The 18,605-nt window shown below is 50.7% G+C and overlaps 1 protein-coding gene across 4 annotated transcripts in view; it reads left to right on the top strand.

Moving 5' to 3' along the window:
- ITGA11 (integrin subunit alpha 11) overlaps window positions 1-18,605 on the top strand; it is a 121,378-nt gene that overhangs the window by 62,109 nt on the left and 40,664 nt on the right. For all 4 annotated transcript variants that reach the window (XR_013162453.1, XR_013162452.1, XM_077128340.1 and 1 more), the window contains exons 4-10: window positions 437-528; window positions 2,079-2,193; window positions 4,839-4,966; window positions 5,958-6,106; window positions 10,427-10,571; window positions 11,033-11,198; window positions 13,071-13,141. Coding sequence is in view for 2 of the 4 variants with exons in the window: in XM_077128340.1 (XP_076984455.1) it covers window positions 437-528; window positions 2,079-2,193; window positions 4,839-4,966; window positions 5,958-6,106; window positions 10,427-10,571; window positions 11,033-11,198; window positions 13,071-13,141 (866 nt within the window). In the remaining 2 variants the exon portion in view is untranslated. The remainder of the gene's footprint in view (window positions 1-436; window positions 529-2,078; window positions 2,194-4,838; window positions 4,967-5,957; window positions 6,107-10,426; window positions 10,572-11,032; window positions 11,199-13,070; window positions 13,142-18,605) is intronic.

Raw genomic sequence — 18,605 nt, 5'->3', positions numbered from 1 at the left:
GACGCCACCCTAAGTGGGGCACCGTGGATATTCGGGGTGGGGCCCAAGGGGAAGGTTGGAGACCAGCTGGCTGGAGGAGGAGAAAGCTCTGGGCTGGGAGATGGGAGACTCTGCCATGTGCTTGCTGTGTGACCTTGGGCAGGTGGCTTGACCTTTCTGAGACTCGGTGTCCTCGTCTCCCACGGAGTCGTGAGGAAGCAGTGAGACCGTGTCTGGGTGAGGCCTCGGGAAACTGTGCTGCGCTGACGTGAGGGGCGAGCGAGGGGCCCCGGAAGGGCAGGGAGAAGCGGGATCCCGCCTGCACCCGTCCTGCTCCCGGCGCCTCAGGCGGTGGGCAGCAGCAGCAGCAGCAGCAGCAGCAGCAGCAGGAGGCGGCACTGGGCGGAGGGTGGGGCGGGGAGGGGGCCGCAGGCTGAGCATCTCCCTTCCACCCCAGGAAGGGTCACCCTGTCCAACGTGTCCGAGCGGAAGGACAACATGCGTCTCGGCCTGAGCCTCGCCACCAACCCCAAGGACAACAGCTTCCTGGTAAGAGCCCCCTGCCCCCACCCTCTGCCCCCCCCCCCCCCGCAGACCCCAGCGGGGGGTCAGGAGAGGCGTGGGCGTGGCTGACACCCACACTGTCCTGACGCCCCCGCACACGTCGCCGCGCACAGGAGCGGTACCCTCGGGTTCCGTTACAAGCGGCCCCCTGCTTATGCCCCTCTGCATGGTTTCGCCCTAAACCGGGGGGCCCGGGAAGGTGTGGGGGGGGCAGGTAGTACAGGCAAGACCAAGTATTGGACCCCTTTCTGTGCTCCGGCTTTGATTAAAAAGGCAAAGCACATCACACACCTTAAGCAGACTTTGAAGAAATGTTACAAATGAGTGAAAACAGATTTGCTGCTACTGAAGGAATGAATGCAGAGCAGCAGGCCGTCTGGACTGCCCGTGGTTCCCTGTTTTGTTTTTAAAGAAGTCAGGCCTTTGTGAGAAAGAACAAGAGGAGAGTTTGGGCTGAAGGGGTAGAAATCTATTCATTCAATCCACAGGATGTTTCAGCACCTGCTATATCCTGAGCCCAATGCCAGGGCATCCATCCATCCATCCATCCATCCGTCCGTCCGTCCGTCCATCCATCCATCCATCCATCCATCCATCCGTCCATCCATCTGCCCTTCCATCCATCCATCCATCCGCCCTTCCATCCATCCATCCATCCATCCATCCATCCATCCATCCGCCCTTCCATCCATCCATCCATCCATCCATCCGCCCTTCCATCCATCCACCCTTCCATCCATCAACCCATCCTCCCATTCTTTTTTCTCCCCCTGCTTTCAAAAATAATTCACAGCAACTTTAACAAAGGGCATAGATGAAGCAAAGCCTTTAAGATATGGGTGAATAAAATTAATTAAAGAAGGAGGTTGGGATTAGAATCATTACTTCCTAAGTGAAACAAAGCACACAATTTAGCCCTGAGTTTCCTATCAGCCAAGGCAGAGAAGAAAGCATGGGACTGGGCTTTCATATTAGATTCTGAGAAGAACTTCTCATTCCATCATTAAATGAAGGGCTGAGGTCAGCATTTCTGGTAGCAAATTTCACGAAAAGAGTCATTCTTTTTTCTTTCCCTGGGAAGAACCACAGGCGTCTCATGGGGACCCAGTCTCGGACATTCACCCGGTAGGGACCAAGATCAGCCTTGGAGCTGATCTATCCAGGTCCGAGGTGGAGGGGCCTCCCCAGGTCCGCGGGGTGTTGGTATTTGTTGACGACAGTGAGTAACAGGAAGGGGCCAGGTAGGGAAGAAGTCACAGCCCCAGATGACCGACAGGGAACGGGGCCTTGCAAAAAACAACAGAGTAGGACTCCAAGATTAGTTTTCATCCATTCCACCTGAACAGAGGGAATGGTACCTGTTACAGCGAGAGAGTTCAATTAGACTTGAAGAAGGCCCTCTACATCCTGGAGACACCGACACTTAGATGGAGGTTGAGTCTTGAGTCACGGAGGTTAGGGAAGGGCCCAAGGCCATTAGGCCTGGACCCTCCCTGAGACCCCCTCTGACCGGTGGTCTTCCCTGTGCTTCACAGGCCTGCAGCCCCCTCTGGTCCCATGAGTGTGGGAGCTCCTACTATACCACAGGGATGTGTTCACGGGTCAACTCCAACTTCAGGTTCTCCAAGACTGTGGCTCCAGCTCTCCAAAGTAAGTGGCTTCATATCCACAGACTTGGGCCAAGCGGCTGACAGGGGAAGCTTGGGGCTCTGCAGAGCAGCATCACTTGGACTCTAAGCCTGACCTGCCCCAGCTTTCTGGGTGACATGTCCCCTCTCTGTGCCTCTGCCCACCCTCCCCAACAGAGTGGTGGCAGGGGCCAATTGAGCTGAAGTTATGAAAAGAATCCTAGCAGCAAGGGAAACCCGCTGCAAATCCACCCTGAGCGTGGAAGAAAGAGGTTGCAGGGCTGCTGCATACAGCTGGCAGGCTGTGCAAAGCACAATTCTGGGGGCACGGTTCACATAGAGTTCAATGTGAGTGGCATCCTCTGATGTGATGCAATGCAGTAGCCCTGTAGATTGAAGGGGGAGGGCCAAGGAATAAAGAAATCTTCCCGTTAACACTTGTGCCCAACCCATGCTCCTGGGAAGCTGGGAGTTCTGTCCTGCCTGCCCAACACTTCAGGGAGCCCAAAATCACCTGCTCACTCCCCACCCGCCAAGAAAACCTGGAGAAAATAATCCTTAGACCTTGCCTCCCGCAATGCCAGACAGTTTGGCCCCAAGCCTCCTCCGGCTAAATATCACCGCCCAGGCAGCTGCAGCCCGTTTTGTAGAGGGTGAGGGATTAGCACCTCGGGTGTGCTGGCAGCCTCCTTCCAAAGCACGGCGCCCAGCGGAGAGGGAGAGATGCTGCTTGGGAGAGGGGGAGAGCATCTTCTTTGGGGCTAGAAATTGGTCTTCTTTGGGGGTGAGGAGGTGTTGATTCTGTTCACACAAAATGGCAGAGGCAGAGGTAGTGCCAGCGGCACTGGAGAAGGCCAGAGGTCAGGACACAGGAGGGTTCCACTAAGGACCACGTCACCACCCCCTACAGCTCCTGTGCCCTCCCTGCCAAGGTATGGCTGTCCTCTCCTGGCTGACCATCAGCATTGCCCTGGGAGCTTTTCAGATAGAGATTCCATGGCGCCCCCCCAGGAGGTTCTAATTCAGTAAATCTGAGATAAACCCCAGGTGCATGCATGCAGGTGTGTGTGTGTGTGTGTGTGTGTGTGTGTGTGTGTGTGTGTGTGTGTGTGTGTGTGTGTGTGTGGCGGGGGGCGGGGGTAAGCACCCCAAGGAATCTAGTATTCAGCAATGTTTAGCAACCACAGACCCGGAGCAAGTTTCTTCCCAAGATATCTTAAGAAGAAAAATCCAAAATTGTAAGGAAGGAATCAGCAATATATGTAATAAATACAGTCTAAAAGTAAAACTGGCTCCAAAAAGTGGTCCTCGCCACCAGGTTATATGCTCCTCCCAGACAAGGAGTTCTCAGCTCATTTACTCCCGAGGCCCCTGCACCACACATGTAGTGTGTGCTCCGTCCACACACACTGAGCTAAACCGAACTGTAGAAGGATAAGTCTGTCCGCTCTGTCAGCTCTTCACACCCTGTACCCAGTGCGGGTGGACAGGTCAGAGCCTCTCCTGAAGCAGAAGTACTTTTATGAAATCCTCTATCAAACGCCAAGCCTGTCACGGGCCCTGGACTCCAGGCCACCCCACGTCCCTCTCTAATGAGTACTGACTTGGACACTTCACCTTTGCAATGCGAGAATCTCTGACATAGTTAACACACAAAAGGCACCTGCTGTATCGTCATAAAGTAGCTTTTCTAACAGCATGAACATTTCCTGGAAAAAATAAGCAGATGCCAGGTACAAGGTGCATGCAGCATTTCCAAGTGTCCCCAGTTGTTCACCAACAGAAGGGAATTATTGAGATTTTAAAAGAGATTTCTTTACATTTGTATGGTACTGATGTTTCATTAGTTTACTTGTTGGTTTCTATAAGTCCTTTTCATTTGGCATTCATATGCACAAATACATAGAAACCAACCTTTATGCTAGCCTAACAGAGGCAGAGATAAAGACAAGGGAGCTTGACCTGATAATGTCATTACCACATTAACTAAGCAGTTTGTCTAAAAGAATTTTTTTTAATCGCATCAGCTATAATTTATTGAGCATTTTCTTTGTGCTCAACCCTTTGGAAGCATCATCGCACTAATCCCTCATGACAACCCTCGACTATCATCATGCCAATTTTACTAAAGAGGAAACTGATACTGAGAGGTTAAGGGACTCGCCAAGGTCACTTGGCTCTCGAGTATCAAAACCAGGGGGCAGCCAGGCACCAGATTCCACCTTCCCAGCCATGCACCATACTCCTTCCTAAGAGTGAAACGCATTCCTCTGGGCTGACAGAGGCAAAGACAAGCATGTCCTTCAGAGTCAAACATCGGATCAGGAGCTACTGCTTTGGGCAGTGCTGGCTTCCTCAGAACCACTGGCCAGCTGATGGTGGTCATTCCCTGATTAGGGGCAGAGGCAGTCAGGATTGCATTTGAGTTTTGCAAACAGCCAGCACAGAGTGATGGAGCAGAGCTGGGATCCCATGAGCTTATCATTCACATTGGAGAATGATTCTCCCAAAGGAGAAATATCCAGCCTGAGGATGGCTCCCGTCACAGGGAGTTAAACACAGGGAGCAGAACCATCCTTCTGTCATCCTCTGGACAGTCATCCGGAGAATCATAGATTGCAGAGACTGTCTCCTTGGGCAGCTGTGACCGAGTCCCCCACTTCCCAGGGTGCCAGACCTACATGGACATCATCATCGTCCTGGATGGCTCTAACAGCATCTACCCCTGGGTGGAGGTTCAGCACTTCCTCATCAACATCCTGAAGAAGTTCTACATCGGTCCTGGGCAGATCCAGGTGAGCATCTCCGGGGCGCTTTCCTTCTCCCCCAAAGCAATGACAGCTGCTCTCTTGGCATGTGGGGCAGTGTCTTTGCACTAAGTAGGTGTAGGTGAAGGAGCCGGTGGTCAGGAGGGCAGCCAGCCCCAGAACCCTGCAGCCTGGGACACTAGGGTCTAATGGGCAGCAACACCACCGGACAATGGGGGGAGGCCTCACTTGAAGGGTCAAACACTGTTTTTGGGACAGATGCCACCTAATAAGAAAGACACTGAGCAGCTAGAGAAAGTGAGAAGGAAGACAAGAAATGTTGAGTCGGCACTAGAACTCTGTTGAGTGAAGCACAGAGGAAAATGGGGCCTGCTGATCTTGGAGAGAAGACTGGGAGGAGCTAATAGCTGCCAGCACATATTTGAGATGCTGCCTGGGTAAAGAGGGGGTAGATTTATTCCATATTGTTTGGGCATGCCAAATGAGGACCAGTGAACGAAAGTAAAAAGGTGGCAGATTTCAAGCCAATCAAAGAAATGCCGTTTTGACAATTAGAGCTGTTAAAAGTGGGGTGCCTCTCGAAGTAACAAGTTCCCCACCAGTGGATGACCATCTTTCAAGGGTCCATGGGTGGAGATCTGGCATCAGGATGGCCTCTGTACCTAAGAAACGGTGTATGCCCATTCAACAGTAATGGTTTATGATTCTCTTCCAGGGGCAGGCCATTAAGACTTTTTGGCTTGTTTATTTTGAAGCTACTAATACTGTCGATATTTTATCGACCTAGAAGGTGAAAGATCCTCTTCTCTTTTAATTAAGATTTAAGAGGTCTTAGTCATTCCTGGCACTTGGCCAAACCGACTTCTCCTTAGCAGTAGTTGTTCTCCCGGCACGGTCTTCGGCCCTCCACACCCCTGAACCACCAAAGACAGGAAGACCACTCCATGGGACTCTCGCCACCAGAGATCTAAGTTTCAGGGGGTCACGAGGTTCTGTTTCCCTCTCCTCTATCGTGCAGGTCGGTGTTGTTCAGTACGGAGAAGATGTGGTGCACGAATTCCACCTCAACGACTACAGGTCTGTAAAAGATGTGGTGGAAGCCGCCAGCCACATTGAGCAGAGAGGAGGGACAGAGACCCGGACGGCATTCGGCATAGAATTTGCTCGGTAAAACAACAACAACAACAACAAAACTTCAGACACTTGTTCAAGTTATCTATTGTGGTGTAGCAAACCATTCCAAAATTTAGTTACCTTCAAACGATAATTTATTAAGCCCTCAAAGTTCTGAGGATGGACTAGGCTCAGCTGGATGGCTCTCTCTTGAGTTCTTTGACCGGACTGCAGTCTGGCGTGGGTTGGGCCTGTTGTCATTGGAAGGTCCCCCTGGGCTAGATGTCCAAGACAGCTCACTCCCGGGGTTGGCTGTCGATGCTGGCTGTTGGCTGAGAGCTCAGTTGGGAGCCTGGCCAGAGTTATTTGACCCGAGCTCCCCCATGAAATCCTATGGCTTGATTTTCTCACAGCAAGGCAACTAGACCCAAGGGAGGGTCCCAAAAGTGAGTTTTCCAAGAGACCCAGCAGGAACTGCAAGACTGCCCATAACCGAGCCTCAGGAGTCCTAGAACATCGCCTGTGCCACATTCTATTGGCCAAGCAAGTCAATAAGACCAGTCCAGATTCAAGGGGAACAGAATTTGCATCTGTTTCTTGATGGAGGAGTGGAGGGTCACATTGCAAAAGAGCATTTGGGATGGGGCATGTTGTTGCAGCCAACTTTGGAAAATACATTCTGCCGCTAAAAAGTCCATGGGGTCCATTGCTGCAAAATGCCTGGTTATGCGTCTGTCATTGATGCAGTACGAAAGAGTGAAATTTAGCCACTGAAGTTGCAGAGTAAAGAGACAGACTCTTTAAAGTACACACCAAACCACATTCATTCCAAAGAATATGATCTCTGGAAATTGTCCCCATGGAAGGCTGCATGCTTATTCCACTAATGCTGCTGTGGTCCCAAACACTCTGCTGACCAGCACCGAAATCAGCCAATTTTAAAGGCGATTTCCAATATCTTTTAAACTGAGGCTTAAACTCCTATGATAACCTTATCCAGGGTGTTTAGATTTTTAAATGTGCAAACTTTCCACCTATGACTGCAAGTTCGGCTGCATTCATTGAGCCCTCAGTCCCGTTACCTTATAATCCCACCTCACATAGTGAGGGCCAGCTGATGTGTTTAACAGATTTCTACAATGTAAGAGCTATTTAGTAATATTATTATTTCAGGTGGTCAAAAGATTAATTTTTTTTCTGACCTCACAACTCTATGGTTAAGTCACTGCTCAACTCGTGTGTTTCTGTTTACTGATAAAACTAGTCCAAGCTTTTCCTAAATGAGCATTCCTCCAAGCAAAGATGCACTCTTGCTCCTTCTTGCTAGGAATGGGCATTTGGCTGCTTTGCCATCATTGGGGGTGCACTGGCTGAACCCCTGAGACTTCCTGCTGGCCCTTATGAGGTGGGGCCAAGGAGGTAGCCACTGACCACTGAGCTATCACTTTCTCATTGCAAACCTAATTGCTTCATACGAGGGTGGAACCCACTGTTTTGGTGTCTGTTTGCAGCCCCCCAACCCCATTACACGTGGGTGACTCATCAGTTAATGACTCATCAGCACTATTGAGAGCAGCTTCTTCCTCAAGTTTAGCTTGCAACTCTCATCTTCTCAGCCTACCAAATTCACATCCCAAATGACAGCCTTTGCCTTTTAAGGTGAAAGGCTTTCTCTCCTCACTGGATATTCTGTGTACCTACTAAGTGCAAAGGTCCAGGTCATGGACCGGAGGGCTACCTGCGCCCCTGGTCTTGAGCCTGATGGGGGGGCTTGGACAAGCACTCGGCCTAACCCAGTGAGGAGTGAAAGAGCCATGCCGAAGGAAGACTGCCAAGAGGGGCGGCATTTGGTCTACCCTAGGAAGACCCATCAGATTCCAGCAGGGACAGATGGGGCAAAAATGTTCCACAGAGAGAGCCATGTGGATAAGGGCAGAGGATAAGGGAACTCAGGAACTTTAAAGTATATAACCATGCTCCTTCCACTACAGCATGAGGTTCCTGCTGGGGGTGGGTGGGTATGGGCCATGTGGTTGGAAAGATGAGTTGGAGCCAGAGTGTGAGGGTGATGAGGTTTTAGCTAAAAGGAGTAGTGGGTAGCCACTGAAGGTTCGTGAGCACAGGAGTATCATCAGATGTCATCACATAACAATACTATCACTGTTAAGAAAGTGGACCGGGAAGCCACACATGGCTGGGAATGGGGAGGCCTGTGACGAAACAGGCTTGGCAGTCCATGAACACAGGTGTGATCCCACCGGTGTGAGTACCTTCTCCCACGCTGCACGTATTCATTGAGCACCTTCTACGTGCCTCGCTCTGTTTGAGGCACTAGGGATAGATCAGTGAACAAACAAGAAAAGATTTGCCTTCATGGAGCTGACTTTCTAGAGGGGGAGGCAGACAATAAACTAATAAGTAAAGTAAAAACATGGTATGTGTGAAGGAGATCAAAACTGGGTAGAAAAAGTGGAGCAGGTTGGAGAGAGCCTGTATTTAATTAGCATTAGCAGGGAGGTGAAGAAAGCATTCACCAAGAGGCTCATTCGACAGGAGACTGAAAGGAGAGGAGGGGGGTTGGCCAAGCACCCTTGGGGGAATGTTCCAGGTGGAAGGCATAACTCAGACAAAAGACCTGAGAGGGGAACGTGCCTGCCTGTTCCAGAATCGGCATAGGGTCCAGTGTGGGTAGAGTGAGCAGGAGGGGAGGGGCTTGGAGAGATAATGGGGTCAGATCATGCAGGGCCTGGGAGGTGGGGGGTGGGGAGAGCACTGTAAGGACCTGGGCTTTTCCTGAGTGCAGGTTCTGAGCAGAAAAGAGACTTTGATCTAACCTACATTTCAGTGGGATCACTCTGCCTTCCAGGTTCATGGAACCTGTTGTGAGCATAAAGCTCTCGCTGCTTTTAGGAATTCATACTCTAATTTACAAAGGAACAAACACAAGTCTCTTTACAAAATTACAGTTTAAAGTCTGATGATTCCTGCAGATAGTCACACTATTCCATTATATGGAAATGTGATCCTGAGATTTTTCTCTGCTCCATATATTAAAAAAAAAAAACTATTTTTCCCCTCCCACGCTTTTTTCCATGGAGTTTTACTCCCAGGCCTGGCCCTTCAGTGAGGTCATGGAAGCATCTAGAATTTTCTTTGAAATGAGCCTTAAATCTCAGATTTGCTCTAGTCACATCGAGTGTGCCTCTAAAGCCCTTTAATCCACAGCTCATATTAAAATTAGATTTTTGTAAATCAGCATATCCAGACTATTGTAGGGCCGCTAGGAGACTGGTAGACAACATTCTTCTTTGAACTAGGAGCCTGAAAGCATTCTGAACTAATTTATTCCAGGTCTTGTGAGTTCCTCAGCATCCAAGTCTTTCACAGCAGCTTGTCATGTCACAAGAGATACCGCTGTCACCAGAGGCTGTGGCATGGTAGACTGTGACCCGGTACAACAGAGCTTACATCTGCAGGCTGCTCTGCCTTATCCCGGGGAGCCACTACAGAGCCCAGTAGCAACATGAATTTTAGGTCTTTACTAGAAAATTCTACCTGCTGGGCCAGACCGTGTCTGTATTTCTCCGAAACACACAGATGAAAGGAGAGCTTGGCCACAGAGTCATCAAGACCAGTGATGGCTCAGGAGCTGGGTTTTCGTGCTTTGTAGATGGGCTGCCAGCTGCAAGAGCAATCTCTGCAGCCCTGAGGGTGAACCTCCCGCCATGTCGTCCCAGGGGCTCGACCGCCCAACAGGCGGGCCGCGTGCGTGCTTGAGGCATTGGGAACAAATGAAAAGCATGAAAGAGAAATATTTATGATATTTAATATTGCCCCAAATAGAATCCAAGTAGTCCTCATGGGAGACACAGAGCTTTGCCAGCTGTCGTCACCCATGTTTTGTGGACTGTTGCGATTTGAACGTTGGATTACTCTGGCACATCCCCTTAGGGAAGTGGGTTCTCAGCTCTGGATGTTCATTAGAACTTTTGAAAAATGCTGATGCCCAGGCTGCACCCCAGAGAGTCTGATCTCATGGATCCGGGGATTCCATGAGACTCTCCCTGGGGATTCTAATCCAGCTGGGTCTTTAAACCAGTAATTTAGGGCCTCTGGAGGTCTCCATCTGACCTCGTCTGTCTGCCCAAAGCAGCAAGGTCAGGACACTGAAGGACCTTTTTAAAGTCGCTTTTTAAAAACGAGGAGATACAAGACGTTTCCAAGCAGCTGGTGAAGGAATAGTCTGGGCTTCTCCATCCAGCTACTTCTCTGTATTTATGAGGTTGGGCTGCCCAAGGGGACTCCATCCCAGTTTCTGTGGCCGCCCCCATCTCCACTTCTCTCTTACAAGCCTTCCCTGTGCTCGGGTTCCAGCTCGGAGGCTTTCCAGAAGGGTGGAAGGAAAGGAGCTAAGAAGGTGATGATTGTCATCACGGACGGGGAGTCCCATGACAGCCCAGACCTGGAGAAGGTGATCCAGCAAAGCGAGAGGGACAATGTGACCAGATATGCTGTGGCCGTAAGTCCCGTCTCACCTCCCTGCCCGCTCCCTGCCCTGCACCACTGCCTGCCTTCTAAAGGCTTTGCCACCAATCCCTGGAGACTCCAAGGGGGCATCTTCTGGCCAGTGCACCAGGCTGTCCCATGGAGAGAGCCTTAAATCCAGCCTCTCTTCACGTTGTCCTTTTCTAAAGAGTAGGCCGAGGCCTCTCTCTGCACTGCCCAGGCCGACCCACAAAAGCCTTGCTTTGTTGTTTGATTTTCTTCTCCCTTTCCAAGGAGTTCCTAAAACCTCAGAAAACTAGAAACCCCCTACAACCTGCTCCCCCCAGAACCGCTGCTCACAAGAGGGGCTTCTCTTGCCCCTCAAGGCGTTCGCCTCCAAAATCCAAAAGAGGCCTGGTGGAAGGCGCGGCTGGGTTGTGGCTCGCAGTCTGTGCTAGGTCCTGGTTTGTCGTCCCTGCCCCTGTTCCCTGGCAGGTCCTGGGCTACTACAACCGCAGGGGGATCAACCCAGAAACGTTTCTAAATGAAATCAAATACATCGCCAGCGACCCCGATGACAAGCATTTCTTCAACGTCACGGACGAGGCAGCCTTGAAGGACATCGTCGACGCACTAGGGGACAGGATCTTCAGCCTGGAAGGTGATGGGGCATGCCGGGGGGCCCATGCCCCTGGGCTCAGCCAGGCAGCCTCCAAATGGAATGGCTGAGCATGAGTCCTCTCTCCCTGTTTTAGTTTGTAGAAGCTGCTAGAATGCCATATGCCAGAAACAGAACAGCTTTTTAAAAGGGGGATTTTTTTTAAGTTGCAAATTTACAGTTCTAAGGCCGTGAAAATGTCCAAATTAAGGCAAGGCTATAAAAATGTCCAAACTAAGGCATCCAGGTAAGATTCAAGAAGGCCAATGATGTTTGGGGTTTCTCTCTCAGCTGGAAAGGCACATGGTGACATCTGCTAGCTTTCTCTCCAAGCTTCTTCAATGGCTTCCCCAGGGGCGTTTTCTTTCTTCATCTCCAACTCTGTGGCTCTGTGGGCTTTCTCTCCTCTGTCGTCTTTAAAGTTTTTTCCAAAATTGTTCCCTCTTAAAGGGTTCCAGTAAGCAACCCCACCTTGAATGGATGGGGACACATCTCCATGGAAACCATATAATCAAAAGTTACCACCCACAATTGGGTGGGTCACATATCCATGGAAACAATAAAAAGATCCCAGCCCACAAAATTGAATGAGGATTAAAGGACATGGCTTTTCTGGGGTCCACCACAGATTCAAACCAGCACATTCCATTAGTGCCAACATTTGGACGTTACCTAGTGCAGGACATGGGCTCTGCGTTTTACAGATAACCTCGAAAGGTGGTTTTGCTGATAGTCCCCTCATTTTACTGCTGAGACTACTGAAGCTCCGAGGCATTAGGTGACCACTCAAGCTCACGTGGCTTGGGGAGAGGGTGGGGCTTGAACTAGGGTGGCAAGCTTAAAAGATTTTGCGTATTTTGCAAACATAAAATGCAGTATTTGGGAATACTTACATCTTAAAATTATTGTTTGTTTATCTGAAATTCGAATTGCATGGGCGCTCTTTTATTATAGCTGATAACCTTGACCCCACAGCCTGAGACACTTATTCCCTATGCTTCGCCAAAAGCATTTTTTCACAGGGTTCCTTTCAGTTGCCTCTCTCCCTGTGATTTAAGCCCTATTTTTTTATTTGCACAGGCCTCATTTGCATCCTGTAGTGGAGCCTTTCTAATGACGGACATATGGAAAGATAGCAAAAAAGAAAAGGCAGGCAGTGTTCCAGGGCCTGAGAAGTCTGCAGTGCTCTGGAAATGAGGAGATACAAACACACACAAAAGAGACAAAAATGGCCCTCATAAATGAATAGAGAGCATGAATGTGACCTTGACACTCACACCAGAGCTTAGATCCAAATCAGCATATTGCTCCTCAGAACAGTCCCGTTGGCTGACAGGAGCAGCGACTGGGAGGATGCGTTCGGGGCCCTCCTTTGTGGGGAGAGGAGCTTCCACATACATCGGGTCTTTCCTGCAAATATGCAAAATGGACAAGTGTCCCTCCGAGGGCAGAATTGGTGTTTGGGAACCGTCCAAAGGCACCTAGAGCCTGAGCTGGTGAACGACAGGGGTGAACAAAATGTAGAATACTTATCTCTTGCTAAAAATGGAGACTATTTGTCTCTGTACGCTTTGCTTGGTTGTCTGCCCTGATTTTAACAGCTTTAACAGGACACATGCCCTGTAATAGAAGTTGTCTCAAGCCTTTTCCAGAAGCGAGTGGGTTACAAACATTAAGCCCGCCTGTCACGTGGAAGGGGCTGGGGGCCCCTCAGTGTGCTCGTGCTGGGGGGGGGCTCAGACTCAGGGCCCCCTCCGCAGACAGCCGCGCCCCCTGAAGGTGCCTCCTAGCCGCAGGAGCTGTGGGTGAGCCTCAGGTCTGCCTGTCCCAAGCCTTCGGGCCTGCAGCTGATGTCTTTCTTTCCCTCTGTTTTAGGCACCAACAAGAACGAGACATCCTTTGGGCTGGAAATGTCACAAACGGGCTTTTCCTCGCATGTGGTGGAGGTAAGTGCGGATTGAGGACCAGCCCCTCCCATGCTCGCTCACTCCCTCTCACTCTCCCCAGCTCTTTAAGGCAATCATCCTTCCTTTCGCAGATTGTCTTCTTTTTTTTTTTTTTTTCTGTATGCTATATGGGGCCCAGGAGGTGTGTGTGGGGGGGGGTGCTGTCACATTTCATTCTTTTTCCATGTGAGTATCCCATTACTGCAGCACCATTTTGGCGAATTTTTGCTTGTTTGTTTGTTTGGGGGCGAAGTGCACGGGCCGGGAATCGAACCCGGGTCTCCCACATGGCAGGCGAGAATTCTACTACTGAACTACCCTCGCACCCCCACAGATTGCCTTTTATTCTCTCTCCCTTTTGTGGGGTCTCTCTCCCGACCCCCACCCCAGGGGCTGGAAGTGGGAACTCCAGGTCTCTGTTCGCTCTGCAGTAACTTTGAGGTTCCAGTCAGTTCACAGAGCCTTCGTACAAAAAGCAGGTCAATGCGACAAAACCAATTGTATGTGCCTCTAATAGGGTCCCTGTCCGGGACAGCCTGTGCATGCCAGGGCACCTCCCCGGGTCGACGTTACAGGGTGTACAGATGTCCCAGATGTGCTCACGGGTGGCCTGCATGGGCCTCCCCTCTGGGCAGACTCTGCATCGGATGACAGAGGTCCCGGGGGCAGGGTTGGGGGTGCTGGCCCATGGAGGGAGGGAACACAGGGTCACAAGCAGCACATCATGTCTGGGGCTCAGAACCAGCAAGTCACTCACCCTGTCTGAGCTTCACTTGGTTCTGGCTGGTAAGCTGGAAAGGAAACCCCACAGTGTTGCCAGAGGAGTTGATGTCTGTGAAAATGCTTTTTGACCTGTAAAATCCTACCTAGGAAGACCTCGTAGGGAAAGCTGTTAAGTGTCGGTGTCAGGACACACTCCCCACGAAGACAGGCAGCCTAGGGTGTGTGTGTGTGTCCTGCCCACCTCCTACTTTTCCAGGAAAGGTCTGTGGGTCCATCCTATCTATAAATCACTTTCATTATCCCGTCGAATTCTCCTAACTCTTCTCGGAGGTGGACAGGGCGGGATTCCTTGTTCCTAGAGGGAGACCCTGAGCCCTGGAAAGGTGGAGTGATGTGCTGAAGTGCTGCTAGCAGGAAAAATGTCCGTCTCGTGCTCTTCCCCCACTGAGCAGCCGCTCTGTGAGCAGGAGCCAAGGGGGCATTGTTGGGGGTTTGAGTCAGAAATCCCGAATTGGAGGGAAGGGGGGAGAGATGCACAACATGAGGCAGGCAGATGGACGGGAAGGCAACTCACGCTCAGACTTCACTGGGCTGCATCTGGGTGATCGCATGACCCCTGTCTTCAATACGACGAGATGAAAATGCAACTGCTCTATCATCATCATAGTAGTGGTAATAATAGGTTACATTTGCAGAGCACTTTAAACTTTTCCAGAAAATTCCTGCACCTCCTTTCATGCTCACAACATCCCTGCAAGGTTCGCAGGTGATAACTCCCGGTTTCGGTGGTCACAGCAGCAAATCTTTTCAGTGCCCTCTCTGTGCTGGGCTCTGTGCTAGACGCTGGGAGAGATGCAAAGGCCAGAGCCCTGCGCTCGGGAGCTCAGGGCATGAGTGTAAGGGGCCAGGAAGCCCATCCAGAGACGAGGGCACCCATTCACACCATTCCCAGCTCCGGCAGGACCAGCTGTGGCCTCCCAACGCTGGGATCAGAGCTGATGAGAAAACGTCCGGAAGAAAACAAGGACATTTATGAGTCCTTATTAGATTTAACCAGTCTAGATTTAATTTGTCAGCTGCTGCTATGTGCACGGCTCTGTGAAAAGCCCCAAAATGAACTGGAAATGATTTCTGCCACTGGGAGTCAACTTGCAAACAATCAGGAGCAGCAGATCTCAAGGTTTGTCCTAAGGGACAAAGAATGCAGTAGCTGCAGGCAGGAGAGCGGCAGAAGCTGTGCTTGTAGACTGCAGGAAATCTGCAGCTGTCCAGGGTCAGGGACGTCGAGGAAGAATGACTGTCCCACCATCTCCTTTACTCACCCCATAACCATTTTCTGGACATCTTCCTGTGTATTGAACTCTGCACCAGGCATTAAGGATGGAACAAAAGTTGAGGGAACATTTCAGCTGGAGCAGCTCACAGTGTAGTTGGGGAGAAAGATTCTTAAATAAGTCCATTCCCGCTCCTGTTTCTAATGATGTGATCCGTGTGTGTCCAGGAACGGGGAACCTAAAGGGAAGAGGAGGCTCAAGAATTTGGGGAGGCTTGAGATGAGCCCTGAAAATGGCCCAGGCAGCTCAGTGTGCTGAGGACATTGAGGCCTTGCAGGGTCACAGGGCTCCCCTGTGGGAAGTGGGGACCCAGGAGCTCAGAGCCCCTGCTTTCTATTGAGCCAAGGTCATGTCCTGCCTTATACATGTGCCCAGCTCTTTTTCTGTCTCCCCCCAGAGGGGACCCCGATTGCCTCTCCCCCATCCTCTGAACACAGACCCCAGCTCTTCTATCACCCTGGCTCTTGTTAACTGGGGCAGTCACCTGGAAACTTTCATCAGCTGGGATGTTTAAAGAGACAATGCTCAGGTGCACAGGTGGTTTAGTGCCTAGAATGCCCGCCCCCCCATGCAGAAGACCTGAGTTTGATTCCCGGACCATGCACACAAAAGGAAAAAAAAAAGACAGCACTCGCATTTGAATCCTAAGGGGGAAGATAACACTGCAGAACCCAAAGGGATGATACAGTGGCAGTGGGCTGCCGGCGCTAAGACCAACCATTGCGTTGCTTTCTTAGAACAGAGAGATCTTGCGATGCCAGGCTGCCACCGCCATCAGTTGCAACCATCCTGTCCCTGGGAGTCCAGCTTCTTAGCTCTCAGGGCTGCTCAGACCTCTGTGGCAATCAGGGGCAGGTGGGCTCAGCCTTTCGGCTTTGCTCTAAGCAGATCCCAAGGTAGGGTGAGTCCATCTTCTGAGCGAGCTGCCAGCCCCATCTCCTCGGGAAATACTCACCGATGGCCTCAGATATCCACCTCCTGAAAACGTGATGAAGAAGCCTTCAGATTTCCTGGGCCTTTTTGGTTACTTTGAAAGGAAAGTTTCCTGGGTGCTAGGGAGAGGGCCCCAGTGGAATGTTCTCAGATGTCAGAGGAAAGGCCCAGCTCACCGTCCCTGGGTTTGCTACCAAGTTATTTAGCAAGAAAACCATTCTTCTGTTCAGCAAGTGTAAAAGCAATGAGGGAAAGGAAGGACCAGATTCCAAGGCAGGTGAGAAGACCCCAGGTATCACCCAGCCACTCATAAAGTCCAAGGCCTCAGACCACAGGTATTGCATCCCAGGCTGCTGATGGAAGGTCAGAGCCATTGGAAAAACCTGGGGAGCTGGAACCATCCCAGAAAACAGTCTCTTGATTTACAAAAGGGGAAAAGAGAAGATTCCAGAAATTGCCGTCAGGAAGGCTAACGATGGATCCCTGGTCAAATCTCAAAACAGATGTTTTAAGCCGATGTTTCCATTAGCGTTTAGAAATGAACACAGAGATCACAAATTGCTGAAGGGGCTTCTGTTAGGGCTGGCTGCCTCCTGAGGTGGTGACCTCCCTGTCAAGCTGGGTAATCAAGAACATGCTGTCTGAGTCTGCCAGAAAGCTTGTGGAAGGGATGCGTACCTCAAAAGTGGGCTGTGAGGGCAAGGTGTGGAGGGAGGAGGAGGAGGGCTACAAATAAGAGATGCCCTTGGGTGACAGAGCTGTCACGGAACTTCTCCAATCCAAGGGCTTAGCTGAGAAAATTTCATATTTACTTTCCTACAGCAGCGTCCATAAATCTCCCCTGACAGAAAAGGTTACAAAGGGAAGGAGTTCTATGGGGGTGAATTTCATCTACACAAAAACATTGGTGACTCACCAGAAATGGGAAGAGATCATTTTTCCTTGAACCTAAGGATGAGTGAGGGCTGTCTGTCTGGCACTTCGTCCGGCAGGACCAGCCATCAGGTAGAGTTTGGGACAGGTCCAGGTCAAGAAGCAACCTGCCTCCCAGACCATTGTCCCCACCACCCTCCTGTGCCTCTTGGGTCTTTTCACAGGCCTCCTCAGGCAGGCGACTGGATAGGCAAGATTATTAGCTTTTACCTAGGGTCCTTAGCTGTTGAAACCTTAAGGTGTAGTCTTTCCTCCGAGTTCTGCATTTGAACTAGGTTTGCAGTTCTGGTTCAGTGAAAAATGAAAGAAATTGATTCATATTGGTGAGACGAGGAGTTGACATCTAGAGCACAAAAACCCTGCCTGAGCGTCCTGAAATCAGGTCCTATCGCCCTAAAAGCCTTTTTGGTGACACTGAAAGGAAAGTTCCCTTGGCCCTGGAGAAGAAGGCACAGCTGTCCCAACCGCCCCACCCCCAGGAGGCCAGGTAGCCAAGGTTTGCAAGGATTGTTTGCAAGCTGTCTCCTGGTGGCAGGAATCACATCTGCTCATTTGGTCCTCCTGAGCCCAGTGCCCTAAATCCTGGGTTCTGCCTTCCTGAGACCTCTGGCCAGAGACTCCCAACTTTCTGACTTGGAGGGAGCAGTCAGATGTTTCCCACTCCCTAACAGTGTACTTTTGCCCTCCCAAGTCTTCTCTCCAGACCTTCTTGAATTTTGAGGGGCAAGGCTACAGAAAGAGGGGGGCAGTCTGGCTCCACCTGCTGGTGAGAGAGGAGGAGACCCCCTAGAGGGTGTGAGCAGGTTTCTTAGTGCCCGAACATACTACCGAGAGGGTGGATTGTGCTTTAACTAGTTACTCTGATTTGTTATTGGAAAACTTGTTTTCAACAAGTTCAAAGTGGAGCCTGAGGAAGGGGTGGACGCCAGGAAGTTTAAATGGGCTGTGGACAGGAAAGACCCCCGGTGGGCTCTCAACCCTTCTATGGAGGGGAGACCCTCACCACACACCATGCTGGAAGCTGGCAGCTGGGTGGGGGGAGGGCAAAGGCACACTGTCTGGGGATGTTGTACCGTTGAGTACACATCTGTCACACCAGCTTGGCTGTGAGGTCTCATTTTTCTTCAATTCCCAGCCTCCTCAGGAGTCTCTAAGGATGCATTAATGAACGGAAAAAGCCACCTTGTATCAAGTACTAACTGACTGCAAGCCCAGTGCTTAGCAGTCACAGTGCTAGTTCTCACAACAAAACCACTTTTCAGCTGAGAAACCTGAGGCCCAGAGAGGGAGGTTAACCTGCCCAGGGTCACACAGCTAGAATCTGGAACTCAGGAATGTCTGACTCCAGGATTCATGCTCAAACCGCTCAACCAGGGCTTGTTGGCCTTAGGACTATTGACATTTTAGGTGAGATAATGTTGTGTTGGTGGGAGGGTAGGGGGAGAGCAGCTGTCCTTTGCATTGTAGGATGTTTGGCTGCATCCCTGGCCTCTACCCACGAGATGCCAATACATTTCCCTTATTTTCCCCCTCCCACAATT

This window comes from Tamandua tetradactyla, chromosome 14 (genome assembly GCF_023851605.1).
Source record: "Tamandua tetradactyla isolate mTamTet1 chromosome 14, mTamTet1.pri, whole genome shotgun sequence".
Taxonomy (NCBI): domain Eukaryota; kingdom Metazoa; phylum Chordata; class Mammalia; order Pilosa; family Myrmecophagidae; genus Tamandua; species Tamandua tetradactyla.
The sequence above is the reverse complement of the archived record's forward strand: the minus strand, read 5'-3'. Positions and strand labels throughout refer to the sequence as shown.